The sequence below is a fragment of the Podarcis cretensis genome, assembly GCF_951804945.1.
Source record: "Podarcis cretensis genome assembly, chromosome: 14".
In the NCBI taxonomy this organism is placed as follows: Eukaryota; Metazoa; Chordata; class Lepidosauria; order Squamata; family Lacertidae; genus Podarcis; species Podarcis cretensis.
Window position 1 is genome coordinate 19727648 of NC_137183.1, and position 19222 is coordinate 19746869.

Below are 19222 nucleotides of genomic sequence, written 5' to 3' on the forward strand. Positions count from 1 at the left end.
CTCACCTGCCTCCCCACCTCCATATTCACACTCCCTTTCCAAGGCTCCTCCAACCTTCCGTCTCCACCAGAATTCCACTCTCTCTCTTCCCCCCTCCCTCTCTGCTTGACATTCTCTTAGGAATTCTAATAGCATCACCTTAACTGCCATATTGCAAAAACAGAGAAAGAGGTTACAGATGGGAAATGTCTGGGAATCCCAAAGTCGAAACTCAGAGACCCTGGTTTATTATGTCTCCCAGGAGGACTCAGGATCCACCCTGGACGTCAACCCTTCCCTGTTCCCTCCCTGTGTCAAATTATAGATTGTAAGCCCCTCGGGGGAGGAACTTCTTTATCGAGGGTCATACACAGTGGTGGTGCAAACTTTTAATACAAAAATAGGTTGACATTTTAATGGAATGACCCCATGACTTACAGGTGTGGCGTGTGCCTTAGAGTTAAGAGCAGGCATAGGCAAACTCGGCCCTCCAGATGTTTTGGGACTACAACTCCCATCATCCCTAGCTAACAGGACCAGTGGTCAGGGATGATGGGAGTTGTAGTCCCAAAACATCTGGAGGGCCGAGTTTGCCTATGCCTGGTTAAGAGGCATCAAAAGGCCATATGGTTCAACCTTGTAAGCAACCAGTTCTTCACAACATCTGGGGACCACAGCTGAGGACCTGCCAAGCTGTCAACAGCTGGGGACAAGTCAAGTCAAGCCAAGATGGATGAGGCTAATAATAATAATAATAATAATAATAATAATATTTCTATGCCACTCCTCTCCTCTGGGCATTGGAGCTCCTCTTACCTTCACAGTTCTTTCTCATCATGATTTGTCTCAGTAAGTCCCTCAGCATCATCTAACAGGCATCTCTCCTGCAGGGCAATATAGGGCTTGCTTGCAAAGCAGCACTTTGTGACATCAGCTGGCAAACAGGAGCCAGGCTGCTGCGTTGTCAGGCAGCTGAATTAAGAAAAATAAAACCAGGGGGGTCAAAGTGTGCTGGGATTAGACCACCGTGGGTTAGGCCAGAAGATGCTGTTGGGGTATGTGGTTGTGCCTCCCCTTCTCCTGCATCTTGCTCCCCTGCCCGTTCCTTTAGCTGCTTGATGGAATCATAGCATGGTAGATTTGGAAGGGATCCCAAGGGTCATCTAGTCCAACCCCTGGCAATGCAAGGATCCTGCCCACAGCCAGCCCTGGCTGGGCTCCAAACTCCAACCATCTTCTTACCAGCCAGATGCACTGACCTCTTGCAATTCTGTGTGGGGTGGGGAAAGGGGCGAGAGAAACCTTTTGCTCTCCGTCTCTCAGGACATTGATATGAGAGCCACACCATCCAACCCTGTCAATATCGCAAGGGTGCATTCACAGGGAAGAGGGAGGAAGCTGGTTTTCTCCTGCTCCAGAGGCCCTCAGGACCTGAAGCCATGGCTTCAAGCTACAAAAAGGAGATTCCAACTAAAGCTCAGGAAGAATTTTCTGGCAGCAAGAGCTACTTGACAATGGGAAGGACTCCCTTGGAAGGTGGTAGTCTCTTGTTTCTGGGAGGTTTTTGATAGTAAAATTCATGTTAGATAGTAAAATTCATGTTCAATTGCTGTTTCAGGCGTTGTTTTAAAAAGTCTGGAATGGATAGGGGACTTCCGGGTTAGTGCCTCCAGCAATGGCGGAGCTCCTCCGATCGGGAGGAACTGGCTCCGTGAAAAACAGGGTCTGACTGCCACGGCGACAGCGGAGACCCTTAGAAATCACAGACGGAGGAAGTCTGTTAACCTGGGATTCGGCTGGCACCTTCAGCGCCCCCCTACTCCCGGGGAGATCCGGTATCGGGAATCCGGAGCGACGTGGGGTGAGAGGCGCAGTGCTTTGAATTGACCGCTTATTTCACGGAGCGAAGCCACATTGCTGCTGTCGGAGAGCGCTGACTTTTTTCCTGTGGACAATTGGATTTTAAACAACAATCCGTGAGTAGAACGGGAAATTTAGCTTTCAAATAATTTAATTTGGCACCGAACGGGGAAGGTCTAAATAGGAATTCCACCTTCCCTTTCTGTAAATAAAGGTAAAGGTAAAGGTACCCCTGCCCGTACGGGCCAGTCTTGACAGACTCTGGGGTTGTGCGCCCATCTCACTTAAGAGGCCAGGGGCCAGCGCTGTCCGGAGACACTTCCGGGTCACGTGGCCAGCGTGACATCGCTGCTCTGGCCAGAGCCAGAGCCAGAGCCAGAGCCGCACACGGAAACGCCGTTTACCTTCCCGCTAGTAAGCGGTTCCTATTTATCTACTTGCACCTGAGGGTGCTTTCGAACTGCTAGGTTGGCAGGCGCTGGGACCGAGCAGCGGGAGCGCACCCCGCCGCAGGGATTCAAACCGCCGACCTTTCGATCGGCAAGTCCTAGGCGCTGAGGCTTTAACCCACAGCGCCACCTGCGTCCCACTTTCTGTAAATAGACTGAAGCAAAGTAGTTGTTAACTAAGGTTTTGGAAAGTCTTACGTAAAGGATTAAAACTCCACTGATTGAAACTATTAATTTTGGCTCTTTTTCTGTTGTGTCTGCTTCTGCACTTAAAAAGAAGAAAAAGTAACTGGAAACTGTTACTAATTTACTTTTGGAATTGTGCTGGAAAGGATTGATACAAATTTGAGACTGTCTTCCTCTAGAGGGAGTTTTGGGACATTGTTACAAGAGTGCAGCTGGGAAATTGGCCTTAAGATAAAGACTGTGAGAAACTAGCTCTGACCTTGAACATCTTAAGAATGTCGGCAAAGGAAGAAGTAGAGTCTGTTCTGAATAGGACATTCTATCTGTTGGGAAAGCTGCATAAACAGATAGATGCCATAGCTATGAATATTGATATCTTGGGAATAAAAGTGGGCATCACCATAGAAGTCGACAAGAACCCGGCACAAGAATCTTTCCTAACTGAACAAATTGATGAATTAGAGAAGGAGAAAGTTGCTGTTGTTGAATATAAAGCAAAACAAGGGGAAGCCTTAACCCTAAAGAGGCAAATGGAGGATTACAACTTGAGGCCTTATATGAATGTAATTAGGAGAAGCCAGCTTTTGGCGATGGGTGCCTGGCCTGATCTGGAAAAGGAAAGGTGCAGAGATCCCTTCATGCAGGGATCAAATGACTTTTAGAATATGAATTTGAGCCAGGAGGAGATAGGAGCTTCGGGGGCCTTTGGACTTGGAAGAATTGTGAAACAAGGTTTGGAATACTTTATAGGCCCTAGCTCCAATTATGGAAATCTGGCAGATCTGTCAAGAAGGAATATAAGCATCGTTGGGTTGGAGCTCCCCTGAGATCTGTTTTTTAGCACCAAAGACTATCAAGAAGATCGGCAGAAGGGAAGTCAAGAAGAGTTAAGAGCCTCGGATATAAGATCTCCAGGTTGATGGATGCTGGGAGGTTGATGGAACTGACGGCAGGGGCCGGGACCGGGGAGGGGAGACGGTGGAAGGAAATTGGGAATTTAAAGTGTATACATGGAGATTTAAAAAAAAAAAAAATTAATGAGAAATGGAAAAATCGTGGAATGAAATTTTTATGACCCTAGGGGAAATGTCTTAAGAGATTAAGTTCAAATATATTAGTTTTAATGAGAAATAAGATTAAATAAAGTAAAAATGGATGATTAATTGGTGAAAGAAGAGAATGTTAAATTACAGTATATTAAGATAAATTATAAAGATGAAGGATTTGCTGAAATATCTAACTGAACCAGAATACAAAGAGGGGAGGTGTGAGGAGGTCAAGGAAATAAGCTAAAGAAAGAAAGTTATTGTCAGGGGCTCAGGAGCAGAGGCACAGGGGAGAGAGGAAATGGAGAGCGAAGGGGAAGAATCTGAGGGCAGCGTAGGGGAGTATGAGAGTGGCCCAAGAGATTCCATGAGCTTCTCCAGCGAATCAGAAGATTCCCAGAGGGGGGCGCCGACGGCCAGGGCAAGGGGGGTCCCAGGGGGGACACACCAGAAGCAAGGGACCAGCGGGGACTCCCAAAGCAGCAGCGAGAGATCAGGACCAGCTCCTCCACCAGAGCGTAGTGGGGGGGAAGAGTCCCATGTATCAGGACCAGCTTCTCCTCCAGCAGGGAGAGAAGATGAATCAGGGCTGGCCACGCCTCCATCGCAGAGTGAGGGAACGGAGGGGAGGTCAGGTCCAGCTAGTCTCTCCGAAGGGGGAAGCAGTGACAGGAGCAGTGTAACGGTCAGGAGGAAGGTTGCCGGCTGGGCGCGCGCGTCAAGTTCGAATGTACAGGCGCGCGGCACAGCAGATAACCCGGATTGGGAACCAGGTCCTAAAGCCCGCCGGAGGGAGGGGGAAGACTCAGGGGACTCAGCGTCAGAAGAGTCTAGAAAGGGCAAGACCCCAGCGGACAGGCGGACCCAGAGGAGGAAAGAGCAAAGGAAGAGGTGGAGCAAGGCTAGAGTCTTAAACTGGTGTCTGGGGGGAGGAGATTCAGACGGAGCTTCAGCGGTCTAGGCTTTAAGACGTAGGGCTGCACGCCGCGGCTTTGAAATCGAAACTGCATTTCAATAAAGACTTTTGTACATAACAACGGACTGGCGTTGGTCCTTTGTGAGCTGGGACCTCGGGCAGCTCTGACAGTTATGTAAAGGTTTGATCTGTTTTTTTTTTTTTATTCTATGCATCCTTTTTTCTTTTTTGTCTGTTTTCCATTTTTTATCTTTTTTCTTTGATGTGACTTGTTTTTATGTTTTGTTTTCTTTTTTGGTTTAATTGGGTGTTTTTCTGTTGTTATTTTTTTTTATTACTTATGTAACCTTTAAAATTTTAATAAAAATCTTAAAAAAGAAGAAGTCTGGAACGGATTAATCCCTTTTGCATTACTTTCTATGGGAAAGCGTGCCTTGGTTTTGGAACGCTTTGGTTTTGGAACACACTTCCGGAACGGATTACGTTTGAGAACCAAGGTACCACTGTATGTTGGAAGCTGCCCAGGGTGGCTGGGGCAACCCAGTAAGATGTGTGGGGTATCAATAGTAAATTTATCATTATGGAATGGGACGTCCCTATTTTCATTGGAGAAATGTTGGAGGGTATGTCAATAGTTATTAGCCATAAAGGCTATGTTCTAACTCTGCTGTTGGAGGCAGCATGCCTCTGAATACCAATTGCTGGGAATCCTAAGTAGGGACAAAGCAGTTGTACTCAGGCCCTGTTGTGGGGTTTCCCATGGGCATCTTTTTGGTCGCTGTAATAACAGAATACTGAGCCTGCAAGCTCTTCTTCTGTTACAATATACTCTGAATTATTTTGCACTTAATTCTATGGGCAGTGAGGGTTGGTAGGTTATGCATGCTGGGTTCATTGTTAGTCCAAAGAAAGGTCTGTGAGGGGAATATGGATCTGCTAACAACTCTCAGCACCTTTAGCAAACTATCTGGGGTGATTTAGGGCACTGTTGGTGCTGTGGGTTAAACCATAGAGCATAGGACTTGCCGATCAGAAGGTCGGCGGTTCGAATCCCCGTGACGGGGTGAGCTTCCGTTGCTCGGTCCCTGCTCCTGCCAACCTAGCAGTTCGAAAGTACGTCAAAGTGCAAGTAGATAAATAGGTACCGCTCCGGCGGGAAGGTAAACGGCGTTTCCGTGTGCTGCTCTGGTTCGCCAGAAGCTGCTTAGTTATGCTGGCCACATGACCCGGAAGCTGTATGCCGGCTCCCCCGGCCAATAAAGCGAGATACGCGCTGCAACCCCAGAGTCGGTCACGATTGGACCTAATGGTCAGGGGTCCCTTTACCTTTACCTTTTTCACAAACTTGGATCATCAGCTGCTTTTGGACTACAATTCCCATCATCCCTGGCCACTGGTCTCTAGCTAGCTAGGGATGATGGGAGCTGTAGTCCAAAAAACAGCTGGAGACCCAAGGTTGGGGGAACATTGCTTTCAGGAAAGGCATGACTGTTGAAAGCGGTGTGATACTGCTTTGAGGGTATAGCCCAGATGGGGCCTGATATATTATATTTAGAAGTAATAAGCGCAGAAATGCCATGTTATATTTATATACCACTCAAAGGTTTTGCAAGCAATGAACACCTTATTCATATAAAGAAAGATGCAACAAAAGCATGATAAATATAACAGACCAATCATCGAAACAATGTGAGATAGCAATATCAAGGAAATGAAAAAACACATGAGCTGATAGTGGCCTACTTACACAATGAATCCGCCAAGATCTAATAGTTATCAACTAATCGAGGACTGTATCACTTAACCCAGTCTGCAATGTCATGTGTGCTGTTGTGAATTCTGGTTAGTCCTTGGTTTTATCTATAGCCTGCATTTTGGTGGGTGCGCTTTGATAGTGAGGCGCTCATGAATAAGTGTTGCGTTAGCAGCAGATGCCATCGTAGAAGTCATAAGCCGAAAGGGATATTGGGAAAGGAACCATTGTCTTTATCTCTATTTATCATGGCAAACACTAGTCATTCTTTGGGCCTTCCGTCTCTTGCTCGGAAAAGCTGGCTGACAGGGTGGTAGATATCAGACACCAGCAAATCCTGGATAACATGAGAAGGTAACCGGAAATGAAACAGACAGGTTTGTTAGTCTGTTTTTGGTATGGTATGCAGCAGGCTAATGAATTGTGTAAAGATCTTAGGCAGGGGTTGCCTTTATTTCACCTGGGCCAAAGACCCAGTTTGGCACTCCCCACCACATGCACATTTGTGTACATGCACACGCAGTCTAGGAGCCTCTGGAGGTTTCACTGGGGCAAAAACCCCAGCTAGCCCCCTGTAGCTACAGCACTGTTTCATGTACAGTGGTACCTCGGGTTAAGTACTTAATTCGTTCTGGGGGTCCGTTCTTAACCTGAAACTGTTCTTAACCTGAAGCACCACTTTAGCTAATGGGGCCTCCCGCTGCTGCCGCGCCGCCAGAGCATAATTTCTGTTCTCATCCTGAAGCAAATTCTTAACCCGAGGTATTATTTCTGGGTAAGCAGAGTCTGTAACCTGAAGCGTATGTAACCCGAGGTACCACTGTATTAGATTTTTTTAGTTTTTCGCCTCTGAGAGTGGGTCCCTCATTGCGAGAAGTGAGGTTACAGGGAACCAGACAGAGGGCCTTCTCGGTAGTGGTGCCCACCCTGTGGAACACCCACCCTTCAGATGTCAAGGAAATAAGCAGCTATCCTATCTTTAAAAGACATCTGAAGGCATCCCTGTTCAGGGAAGTTTTTAATATTTAAAGCTGTACTGTTTTTAACATTTGATTGTGAGCTGCCCAGAGTGGCTGGGGAAACTCAGCCAGATGGGCGGGGTGTAAATAATAAATTATTATTATTATTATTGTTATTATTATTATTAACCTGACTGTATAAGCTAAAACACATGAACATGTTGCAAGCTGTGAGAGTAAAATGTGCCAATTTTAATTATTATTTTTTAAGGTTGCCCGAAACACTGCTTTAAGAGATGTGGGTCATGGGTTTGGAAATACCCTTGGGAAAATAAAAAAGCAGAGTAAAAGTCATTGAGCCATACATGATCAAAGGGCAAAAAAAGGCATGCCAAGAGCTGTGTGCGCTGTAAACCACCAGTAGCCAGGGACTTTTCCCAGATGTTGGCAAGCTCTTCTAATTTAATTTCCTCAAATATTTGATTGCGACGCGTTTGTCTCCTGACAAAGCTGAAAAAAGAAGCCAAGTCTCCAGTCCAGGGATGGACAACTTATTTTTTCTCCTGATGAGAGTCGCATTTCCTTGGGGGCAATATTTTTGGGGCAGGACACCAAAGATGAAAGGAGGACAGGGTAGAACTCAATGTGGATGGGGACAGGACCAAAGATAGTTGTGTGTGGCCAGGCCACCCCCTTTTCTCTCACCTTGCCACTCCTTTCTCTCTCTGGTCGCTTCCAGACCACTGGTTCATTGAGCATTCATCCCAATTTGTTTGCACAAAGCTTGTGGGGAGGTTATATACATCCTCGGCTGTTTATCGAGCATCCATTACAAATTATTTGCAGGGAGGGTATGCGACGTTGTGTATAGTTGTTACCCTCAACTGCCCTGTTCAACAAACAGTGAGTGATTGTGATCAAAAACTAGTGCGCAATTTTTTTTTATCACCCTATGACAAGGCTAAAATATAGCCTGCGTACCAACATTTTGAAACAGGCTGTGTGCATAATCAAAAAATGGCATTCAAAAGTCGAATGTATAATAATAATAATAATAATAATAATAATAATAATAATAATTTATTATTTATACTCCGCCCATCTGGCTGGGCTTCCGCAGCCACTCTGGGTGGCTTCCAAAAAAAAATATTAAAATACTGTGCTACATCAAACATTAAAAAGCCTCCCTAAACAGGGCCACCTTCAGACGTCTTCTAAAAGTCTGGTGGTAGCTGTTCTCTTTGACATCTGGTGGGAGGGCATTCCACAGGGAGGGCGCCACTATAGAAGGGAAACTCCCAAGGTATGCTTTTCAGCTCGAGTCTCTTTAACCAGCCTTGTGAATGTTGGGAGATCAGGTGCTTGGGATGAAAATAAGAACCTAAAATGAGCCTAAAATGCTTGACTAGACCAAAGCCACTTCTAATCCAGTATCCTGGTATCCTGTTCTCACAGTGGCCAGCCAGCCAGATGCCTGTAGAAAACCTGAAGATGGATGTGAACACAAAAGCACACACTCCTCACTTTTATTCAGGGGCAGGCTTCCTTTGAATGTGGAGGCGGTACACTATCATGGCTGATATTGATTCCAGCCTGATCTTCCAACTACAGTGGTACCTCGGGTTACATACGCTTCAGGTTACATACTGTCAGGGACTCAGCGGGAGCGCAGGGAGGAGAGGAGATGGAGAGCGAGGGGGAGCAATCCGAGGGCAGCGTAGGAGAGGATGACAGCAGCCCAATAGATTCCGTGAGCCTCTCCAGCGAATCGGAAGATTCACAGAAGGGGGCGCCGATGGGCAGGGCAAGGGGGGACCCAAGGGGGACACCCCAGAAACAAGGGGCCAGCGGGGACTCCCAGAGCAGCAGTTGGAAATCAGGACCAGCTTCCCCACCAGAGCGTAGTGGGGGGGAGGAGTCCCAGGTATCAGAGCCCACATATTCACCACCAGCGAGAGAAGAGGAGGCAGGGGTGGCCACGCCTCCATCGGAGAGCGAGGGAACGGTCAAGAGGAAAGTTGCAGGCTGGGCGCGCGCGCCAAGTTCAAATGTACAGGCGAGCGGCACAGAAGGTAGCCCGGATAGGGAACCAGGTCCTAAAGTCCGCCGGAAGGAGGGGGAAGAATCATCAGGGTCAGCGTCAGAGGAGTCCAGGAAGGATGAAACCCTAGCGGGCAGGAGGGCCCAGAGGAGAAAGGAACTTAGGAAGAGGTGGAGCAAGGCGAGAGTCTTAAACTGGTGTGGAAGGGGAGGAGACTCAGACGGGACTTCACCGGTCTAAGGTCGAGACGTAGAGCTGCGCGCTGCGGCTTTAAAATGGAAACTGAACCTCAATAAAGACTTTTGTACATAACTACAGCCTAGCATTGGTCCTCTGTGAGCTGGGACCTGGAGGCAGCTCTGACACATACGCTTCAGGTTACAGACTCCGCTAACCCAGAAATAGTACCTAGGGTTAAGAACTTTGCTACAGGATGAGAACAGATATCATGCTCCGGCGGCGCGGCAGCAGCAGGAGGCCCCATTAGCTAAAGTGGTGCTTCAGGTTAAGAACAGTTTCAGGTTAAGAACGGACCTCTGGAACGAATTAAGTACTTAACCCGAGGTACCACTGTATGTGTCTAATCCCCTTTTAAAGCCATTCAAGTCGGGGCCCATCACTGCATATTATGGGAGCAAATTCAACAGAATTCTTTTTTTAAATCATTATTATTAAGGGTTTTCTTGTTTTACAGTGTAAATGTAATGCCTCGTGTTTCCCCCCCCCCCCAATGTAACATTTTTACAAATCCATTTCATTTGTTGAGGCATTAGGGGGAGAAGAAAAAAGAAAAGAAAAAAAAGAAAGGGGGGTGGAGGGAGCGGAGATGGATGGGGGTGGGGTCGGGTAGCAGTGTTTCTATTATGCTTAATGTATGTAGTTTGGTGTCAGCATGCTTGTGTTGTTCACTTGTGTTCCTTTGGTGGTGAGAGAGGTTGGGGTTGGCCTAGGATGTGATTGTTTGTTTGTGATTGGCTGTGGTGATCTTTCTTTTCGTGAGTGAGGTGGGTGGGTGTTTTGGATCAGGAATTCAACAGAATTCTTTCCTTTTGTCTTTCCCGAATCTTCCGCCATTTAGCTTGATCCAATGACCCTGGAGGCCCCTTTTTATTTATTTACTTGTTTTTTTTAAAAAATAATTTTATTGTTTATTTAACATAATTGTTACAAAATATAAGCAAAATATTACAAATACATACGTATATATTTCAAATAAGCACGTATATATGAAAAAGAAACAGAAGAGAAGAAGAAAAGAAAAAAGAAGAGAAAATAAAGAGAAAAAAAGTAGAAGAAAAGTTGGAAGAATTTCTTCCAAGTTTATTCTACAAATATCTCAATATGAAAATAATAATAAAATTTCATTGATTGACTTCCATTGCTTACACTGCACTTCCTATATACATTTTCCATTTTATTTATTTGTTATTGAATTTCTAACTTCCCATTTCCTCCTGTTATAGGAAAATTTTGGGGTTCACTTGGATTACCAAACAAAGACACCAGCTAGAAATAGAGGAGCAAAACAGCAGCCAGTAGGCCTGTTCTTTATTCAAACGCCTCTTGCAACAGGACTTCCACTAACCACATGGTAGAAGCAGGAAGAAGCCCAGAACAAAGGATGGATCTTACTTTTATCAGTTTTACAAAGATACCCACACCATCACAAATACATCACAGCTTGGGAGGGTCTGGTGACAGAAACCTGAGCATCAGGTTTGTCCCCATCCTTCCCTTGACCTCCACCTCACACCCATCAAGTAAGACAAAAGAAGTTCCTGGTTTCCAAGGCCAAGTTAATCACACCTCTTTGTCCTGACCAAGAACCTAATCCATTCCTGGATGGTTTGCCATTGTCCGTGGGATGACTGCCTGTCTGACACCCATTTGCCAGGATGCCAGTGATTATTTCTTGTGCAAGAGGTTGCTGTGCACGTGATCCCAGGTTTCAGGGATTATGGCTGCCCACATCCCAGCCTCCCCCCTTCACAAGCCATTCCTTTCCTGAACAGAACAAAGTTGGAATGGTGCAAATCCATACTGGAGCGATTTTATATGACTTTCTAAAGTTTTCCCAGTGAGCCAGTATGTAGATACATTTATCAGTGAATTGTTACATTTGGTTTTTTAAAAAAACAAATTAATGTATTTAATATAATTATTACAAAATATAAGCAAAATATTGCAAATACATACATATATACATACATATTTCAGATAAGCACACACACAAATATATAAAGAACAAACGAGAAAAAAATAGGAAGAGGAAAAAGAAAAAAGGAGGAAAAAATAGAGAAAAGAAGAAAAGTTGGAATAATTTCTTCCAAATTTATTCTGCAAATATCTCGATATGAAAATATTAATAAAATTTCATTGATTGACTTCCATCGCTTACACTGCACTTTCTATATACATTTTAAGCAAGATTGTATCTGTTGTTCCAGATTGTTACATTTGGTAATGTGCAGCAGAGGTGCTTTGATAGGAAAAACTGTGACGAAGTGTTTTGTGGGGACATTTGCTGAAGTGATTGTGTTGATTTTGGTAGTCGGGGTGCGTGTGCATGGTACCTGCTGGAGGGGCAACCTCCCCACCTTTACATAAATTCCTGCAACAGTCCAAAAAGCCGGCTTGGGTGTTCCTCTCCCCTTCCTCATTTAATCCCCACAACAACCTTGTCAGTTAGGTGAGCAACTAGCTTTAGGTCACACAGTGAACTTCATGGCCAAGTGGAGATTTGAACCCTCGTCTCCTAGGTCCTAGTCTGACACTCTAAACACTACAGCACAGTGGTATTATAACGTATTATAATTAATGCTAGTATTATAAGGTGCCATGGCAAACCTGAGTAGGGTTGTCACCTGTTATGTATAAATACAGTATTGTCCCATATTTCAATGTAAAATGCTGCATCCTGTATTGATGCACCTTTGTCCTGTATTTCAAGTCTTCTCTCTCTCTCTCTCTCTCTCTCTGCCAAGTTAGGGATCCTCTCCAAATTCATGTGTTTGAAAGAGTGTATTTAAGTTCTGGGTAACCAAGCACAGACAGATCTACAAATTCATGTGTGCCAGAGGGACCATCCTGTTAGGCTGCAATAGATCATAATGTCTTTATATTGCAGTTGGAAAGACAATAAGGTCCCTACCAGAGCGGAATGGCAGACCAAGTTGTTGGACTATGCAAAGATGGCAAAAATGACCAGGAAAATCAGAAACCAGGAGGTTCAAAACTCCAACAAAGAATGGGGAAAAATTATACTATACTTGAGAGACTACTGTAAGCATTTGAACTCTTTAGCAGGTTTTAAATAACTCATGTAATGTTACATAGACTTTGGACACAATGGAGAACCGAAAAATTAGAGTGACTTATAATATGCAGCTGAAAAGGTTAGCTGAAGGTTAACTAAAGCACCCATGGAGGGGAGGAGGGAAGTCTCAAGATTCGGAAGAATCTTGTGTAATTTTTATTATTTGTGATTTGGAATGTGAACAAATTTGTAAAATCAAATAAAAACTATTTAAATAAAAAGCAATAGATCATAATGGTTTGCTTTGAAATCATTGCGCATTAGATGGAAAATAAATAAATTGAGGCCCCCCCACCCTACCCTGTCCTGTATTATACCAGAACAAAGGTGGCAACCCTATTTCAAGCACGACTGCGCTTAGCCAAATGTTGTCGTCTAGGCGCCCAGCAGCCCATCCCGGTCCGCTCACCCATCCCTCCAAATGGGCCAAATGGCTTTCCTTTGCGCTGCTGTTGCTCCTGCTCCTTCCGACGCCGCTCGCCATTGGCTCGACAGCCGGAGCACGTGGCGGCGGGGCGTAATTGGCAGGCTGAGCCTTAAGGGAAAGAGGGGGCGGGCTCGCTCTCTGCCTTGGGCTGCACTGAGTCATTCGCCTGTGCGGAGCAGGAACACAAACAGGCGGCAGAACTTGCTGAGCTTGAGCGGAGCAGGACGAGACGGGACGAGAGGCGCGCTCAGCCCAGCCCAGCCCTGCAGGGGAAGACGCACCATGAAGGGACCCAGCTCCTCGCAGCTCCTGCTGGGGCCTCTCCTCGCCTTCTGTCTGCTGGTTGCTGTCAGCGGTGAGTAGGCAGCGCTGATTTTCCCTTCCCTTCTCTCGCTTCCCTGCCTGGTTTTTGGCTACTGGAGGTGGTGGGTGGGGAGCCCTTCTTAAATTGCGCGCGGGGCGCCTCGAAGGCGAAGCTGCCCTGGCTTTAAATCCGTTTGCAGCCCAGCGCCTCTCGATTTGTTCCTTCGCTGCCGACCAAATCCTTCCACGAAACTCGCATTAAAGCGCCGTGAGATCGCGAAATGCCCATTTGAAAAGATCAGCCGAACGCACAAGCAGGGTATGTTTACGCGTTGGGTTGGAATGCCGTTTGCTTAGGGTTAGGGAAAAGCTCGAGAGGCTCTGTGCGCAATGATGGATTCGCCAGGGGCGGCGGGCAGCGCTAAGTCCTGGCTTTATTTTTATAGTTCTTCTCGTCCCTGCCTGTGTTTTGGGGGATTTAGCCTTAGCAAGCTCTAAGAGGAAGACCTGGTTATGAAGTTTAGAGAAGCAGGCCCTGTGTTCAAATTGTGGAGGGAAACGGTGGGGGAAGGGAAAGGGAGCTAGTGAAATCCACAAGCCTCTGACTCGCCCAGTTTTACCCTATCTGTATCGTTCCTCAGTAACATTTTACAAACAATAGTGGTGTCAACGCAAAGAGTAAGGCTGTGCTCTCTTTCCCCACCCTCTGAACCTTGACTTGATGTGGGGATCATCAGACTAACATTTTGCAATGTGGGAAAATAGGCACCATATTTTCCCACGGGAATTGGTCTGTGGAAATCAAAGTGAAAGGAGAGCCTAAGGGGGCCTGCTCTAGGCTTTCAGGGTTGTTCTGGGGATAAGTAACCTCTTTTCTTAAAACTTGGTGCTAGAGAGGTATTTTTGTTCTTCTATACCGACCTATTTCCAGGACTTAGGTACGTGTGCATGTTTTTGGTTTAAGGGACTTCCTCATAAATCTCCCAAGGGTCCTTTTGGGTGCTTGTGGGCAAGATGTCGGTAGGCTTTTGTGGGGATGTGGAAGACACTGGATCAGTGCAGTGACTCATTTCCAAAAGGAGCTTAGGGACTTAGGAAGCTGCTTCCATAACCAGTCAGATCATTGCTCTGTCTAGCTCAGTTTTGTCAACACTGGCTGGCAATGGTTCTCTGGACTTTGAGGCAGAAGTCTCTCCCAGCCCTACCTCTGAGCAGTGGCCCCTCACAAGGGTTAATCTTACTTGGAAGCTGCTTTCTGGACGTTTTACCTAGATGTGCACCTCCAGACTATAGCTTTAAAGGCACCATGGTTTGGCTTAATGTTGTATCCAGATTTTGGCCCCATGGTTTGTCTTGCTCCAGACAAACCATGCACTTTAACCAAGGTGTGTTCCTGGCTTACTGCTTTATCTAGGGTAGACAAACCATAAGTCTGGGTTTTAACAATATGCCAAACCATGGCTTCGTCCCTTGTAGGGCAGCGGCATTGGGGAGGAGTATTGTCACAGTGATCTTTTATTTATTTATTGGTTATTCATTAAATTTGTATACTGCACTATACCCGCAGGTCTCAGGTTGCAACATAAAATCACAATATGAAAACACAAAATGCACAATAAAAACAAAAGTCCCTTCAGTCAGGGAACCTGCTTGCTTGCACTAAGCCTTGCTTTGGTTTAGCTTTATGTGTAAGTTTGGGCTAAAGGGATGGTCTGAAATTAAAAACTACTACTTCTTGCAAAATAATTCAACTCCTTTTCTGCTCACCATGGAGGTATTCTCAGTTGCCTTGAGTATGAAATGTCACCTCTTTCTGAAGTGTGCCCTGGATGACTTTAGGCCAGTCGCTTTCTCAGAGCCTAACCTACCTCGCAAGACTGTTGTGAAGATGCAGTGTATTGAACTCCCTGAAGAAGCAGTGGAATATAAACAAATAAGTACATAGGGACCCAGGAAGCTGTCTCAGGTGGAGTCAAATCATTGACCCATCTAGCTCAGTATTGTCTGCTCTGGCTGGCAGCTTCTCCAGGGTTTCAGCCATACATAGAGTTGCTGGGGATTGAACCAGCAACCTTCTGCTTGCAAAGCAGATGCACTACCACTGAACTGCGCCTCTTCCCTAGTAAGCTCATTGAAAAGGAATTCCAAACAATTGCTTTCAGGATTGGGATGTAAGCATCATATTTTTCTTACGCCCTATCCATGGTAAATAGGCCTTGAACAGCCAATATAATATAGTACAGCGATGGGGCGAGGGGAGATCTGGGCCCCATCTGCACTATGCATTTTAAAGCATTAAACAGTTGTGATTTCCCCCAAAGAATCCTGGGAACTGTAGTTTGTTATTTTCATTCTCAGAGCTACAAGTCCCAGAGTTCCCTGAGAAGAGGGATTGGTTGTTAAAGCACTCTGGAAATGGTAGTTCTGCTAACTGAATAGGAGATCTTCTAATGACTCGGCACCCTCAACAAACTACACTTCCCAGGGTTCTTTGGGGGAAGCTATGACCAATTAAAGTGGTATGATGCAGCTTAAATGTGTAGTGCAGACAAGGCTGTGGATATGATAGTGGCTGGTGATCACCTCCTCCACAAGGAGTCAGATTCCTAATTGCTTATAGTACTTGTAGCAACCAATTAACACTGCTGAAAGGAAACTTGGGATTTTTTGTTTGCAAGGACTGTGAGCTTCATTCAGTTTTAGTACTTGGAGCAAACACTTGGGCTCATATTCTCGAAGCCTGAGTTTTGCTCACTCCTTTTCTAGTGAATAGGCTGTTGGACTTGGGTCAGGGAGACTTGGGGTTGAATCCCACTTGGCCCTGAACCTCATTAACTGACTGTTGGCCAACAGCTCCCTCTTAGCCTAGTCTACCTAACAGGGTTACTGTGAGGACAAAATGTGCGTGTATGGGAAGGAATCATGTACAGTATGCCGATCTTGAAAGGAGAGCAGGATAAAAAAACAAGTTAGCAATAGAATGAGGAAGTTGAGGGCATATGTTCCTTGTAACATCTCTTCCCACACTTGGCAATGCTCCTTTGTGTGGTCAGAATCGGGGATTTTTTCTTCCGACGGTTTTACCTGGTTCCTAAGGCAACTGCTGGAAGAGAGAGCACAGCATATTTATATTTCTGATTGATGGTGACAGTGGGGAGGAGACTGTTTAAATGCTTACTGCAGGGCTGTGATGGGTACGGGCCTGAACCCAACAGTGAGCTAAGCATTATCTGCCTCCTCTCTTGTTAGCACTTTAGGGCAGAGTCAGCACTTCTAAGTCTTTGTTGGAGGAGGAAAAAAACAACCTGAAACTGAGGACGATGGAGGTGCAGAGCTGTATGTAGCTGAAAGGGATTAGAATGGATTCTGCATGAATGAAAATCCCAGTGGATTCTGCTTTTGGTGCAATCTGTCCTCTTGTCCACTTTCCTTTTAAAAATTCTAACTTAAGTTCCGCATCTGACAACCTCTGGGCCATCCAGCCCGCTTCCTTGGTGATAAAGGTCCCCCACTCACTCGTCACACTTGCCAACCCCAAAATATAGGGGTGAATAGGGGAGCAGCCTCTGATATTTGGCAGATGGTACGCGGGTGGCGCTGTGGGTTAAACCACAGAGCCTAGGACTTGCCGATCAGAAGGTCGGCAGTTCGAATTCCCGCGATGGGGTGAGCTCCCGTTGCTTGGTCCCTGCTCCTGCCAAACTAGCAGTTCAAAAGCATGTCAAAGTGCAAGTAGATAAATAGGTACTGCTCCAGCGGGAAGGTAAACGGCGTTTCCGTGAGCTGCTCTGGTTCGCCAGAAGCGGCTTAGTCTTGCTGGCCACATGACCCAGAAGCTGTACGCTGGCTCCCTCGGCCAATAAAGCGAGATGAGCACCGCAACCCCAGAGTCGGTCACGACTAGACCTAATGGTCAGGGGTCCCTTTACCCTTTACTTTACTATCAGGCCCACAGGGTATTTAAAGTATATTGCTTCCCCAAAGAATCCTTGGAACTGTAGCCTGTCAAGGCTGTTGGGAATTGTAGTTCTGCAAGAGATAAACTGCAATTCCCAGGGTTCTTTGAAGGAAGATGTGGGCGTAAAATGTTCTTTAAATGTATGGTGTGAATGTGACCTAAGCCACCTTCAATCAGTGATGCTCCTGCGAAAATAATTCTCATTCCTTCTGCCCAGTGGTTTAGAGTCAAGAGTAGAGAAAATGCTACTCTTCCCAATGAATCAAAACTCTCTAGGAATGATTTGGGCTTTTGTTTGGGGGTCATGAAACATTAGGGAGAGGTGGGCGACAGGAATTGGGGCTACTCCAGTTCCAGGCAAGATACTACATTCAAATACTATGCTTTTTGAGCACATGAAATGAATTTTCTGTGCATTCATGAGGACTAGCGGCTTGGTACCCCCTCCTAAATGAATCCTGTTTTTTTCCAGGCACTTCTGACTCTGGGAAACGAGACACGTTGTTCTCTAGGTTGGGGGCATGATTGTGTTGCTCATCCAATTTTCTTGTCTCGTGACAGTGAGTGAAGTGATAATTGGGAATTGGTTCTGACCCAACAGTCCCAACGCAGACACATAGTATTCTTTTAATCATGAAGCAATCCTTCCCTCTGCAAGCAGACAATAGTTTTTTATCCCAGCCAGAAGATACGTTTCCCCCTTTCCATTGTTTGCTGGTTTGTTTATCAGGGCCAAATGGAATGAGCTGGTTCTTAAACAGTAGCTAATCAAAGGACACAAACATTCTTAGCCTGCAGTCAGAATGAGGGAAAGGAAAAGAATATAAAGGAGCACCAATGGGTGTGGGAGCAAACTTTTTATTCTGCAGGGACACCCTAAAGAGGACCCTCGTTGTTGTTTAGTCCTTTAGTCGTGTCCGACTCTTCGTGACCCAATGGACCAGAGCACGCCAGGCACTCCTGTCTTCCACTGCCTCCCACAGTTTGGTCAAACTCATGTTGGTAGCTTCGAGAACACTGTCCAACCATCTTGTCCTCTGTCGTCCCCTTCTCCTTGTGCCCTCCATCTTTCCCAACATCGGGGTCTTTTCCAGGGAGTCTTCTCTTCTCATGAGGTGGCCAAAGTATTGGAGCCTCAGCTTCAGGATCTGTCCTTCCAGTGAGCACTCAGGGCTGATTTCCTTCAGAATGGATAGGTTTGATCTTCTTGCAGTCCATGGGACTTTCAAGAGTCTCCTCCAGCATCATAATTCAAAAGGAACAGATGGCATGTAGGATATGACACTGCCTTGTACCATATCAGGCTTCTTGTTCATCTAGGCTAGTACAATCTACTCTGTTTTATATTATGATTGTTGCTATTTAAATTTACTAGTCCCTTTTTAAATGGATTTAATTATTATTACAAAAAGCATAAAACAAAACAAAATTTAAATCAACTGTATTTTTAGAAGGCAGGATTAAAACATCCCACTCACCCAAGGCCTAGCAGAATAGGCCTGGCACCTAAAATATGTAATGATGGCGCTAGGCGAGCATCCTTGGGGAGAGCATTCTATGAGTGAGGAACCACCACTAAAAAGGCCCTGTTTTCGTCCAGATCTCCCATTGAGGGGACACATGAGATTTTAAGCCATTTTTATCTACACCACTGCCCAGAGACCTCTTGCTCTGGGGCTGCTTAGACATGACAATAATAAATAAAAGAAATAACGCATAATCAGATTGGCAGCAGCTCTGAAGGATTTCTGGTGTGACTCTCTCTTATGACAATTGCCTGCTACCTGTCCTTTCTAATTGGAATTGTTTGGGATTGAACCTGAGACTTGTAGAGATATCAAAAGCCAGCTTACACCAAGTCAGGTCACTGGCCTGTCTAGCTTCAGATGTTAATGATTAAAAGGGTTTATATACCACTTTCATTTCCAGAAGAACTGCTTAGGCAGTCCACAAACAAATAAAGGCAGACATCAAAATTACAAGTATAAAAGCAGCTGTAAAAATACAGCTTCCTTGAATGAAAATGTTA

General features: G+C 45.6%; 1 protein-coding gene across 2 annotated transcripts in view; it reads left to right on the forward strand.

Annotated features, from left to right (window-relative positions):
* The first annotated feature begins 13074 nt into the window (after positions 1 to 13074).
* MFGE8 (milk fat globule EGF and factor V/VIII domain containing) overlaps positions 13075 to 19222 on the forward strand; it is a 30174-nt gene continuing 24026 nt past the window's right edge. The window contains exon 1 of one of the 2 annotated variants that reach the window (XM_079954324.1): positions 13075 to 13287. In XM_079954324.1, coding sequence (XP_079810450.1) covers positions 13215 to 13287 — 73 coding nt within the window. In that variant the 5' untranslated portion in view covers positions 13075 to 13214. The remainder of the gene's footprint in view (positions 13288 to 19222) is intronic. The other variant, XM_079954325.1, reaches the window with a different exon arrangement.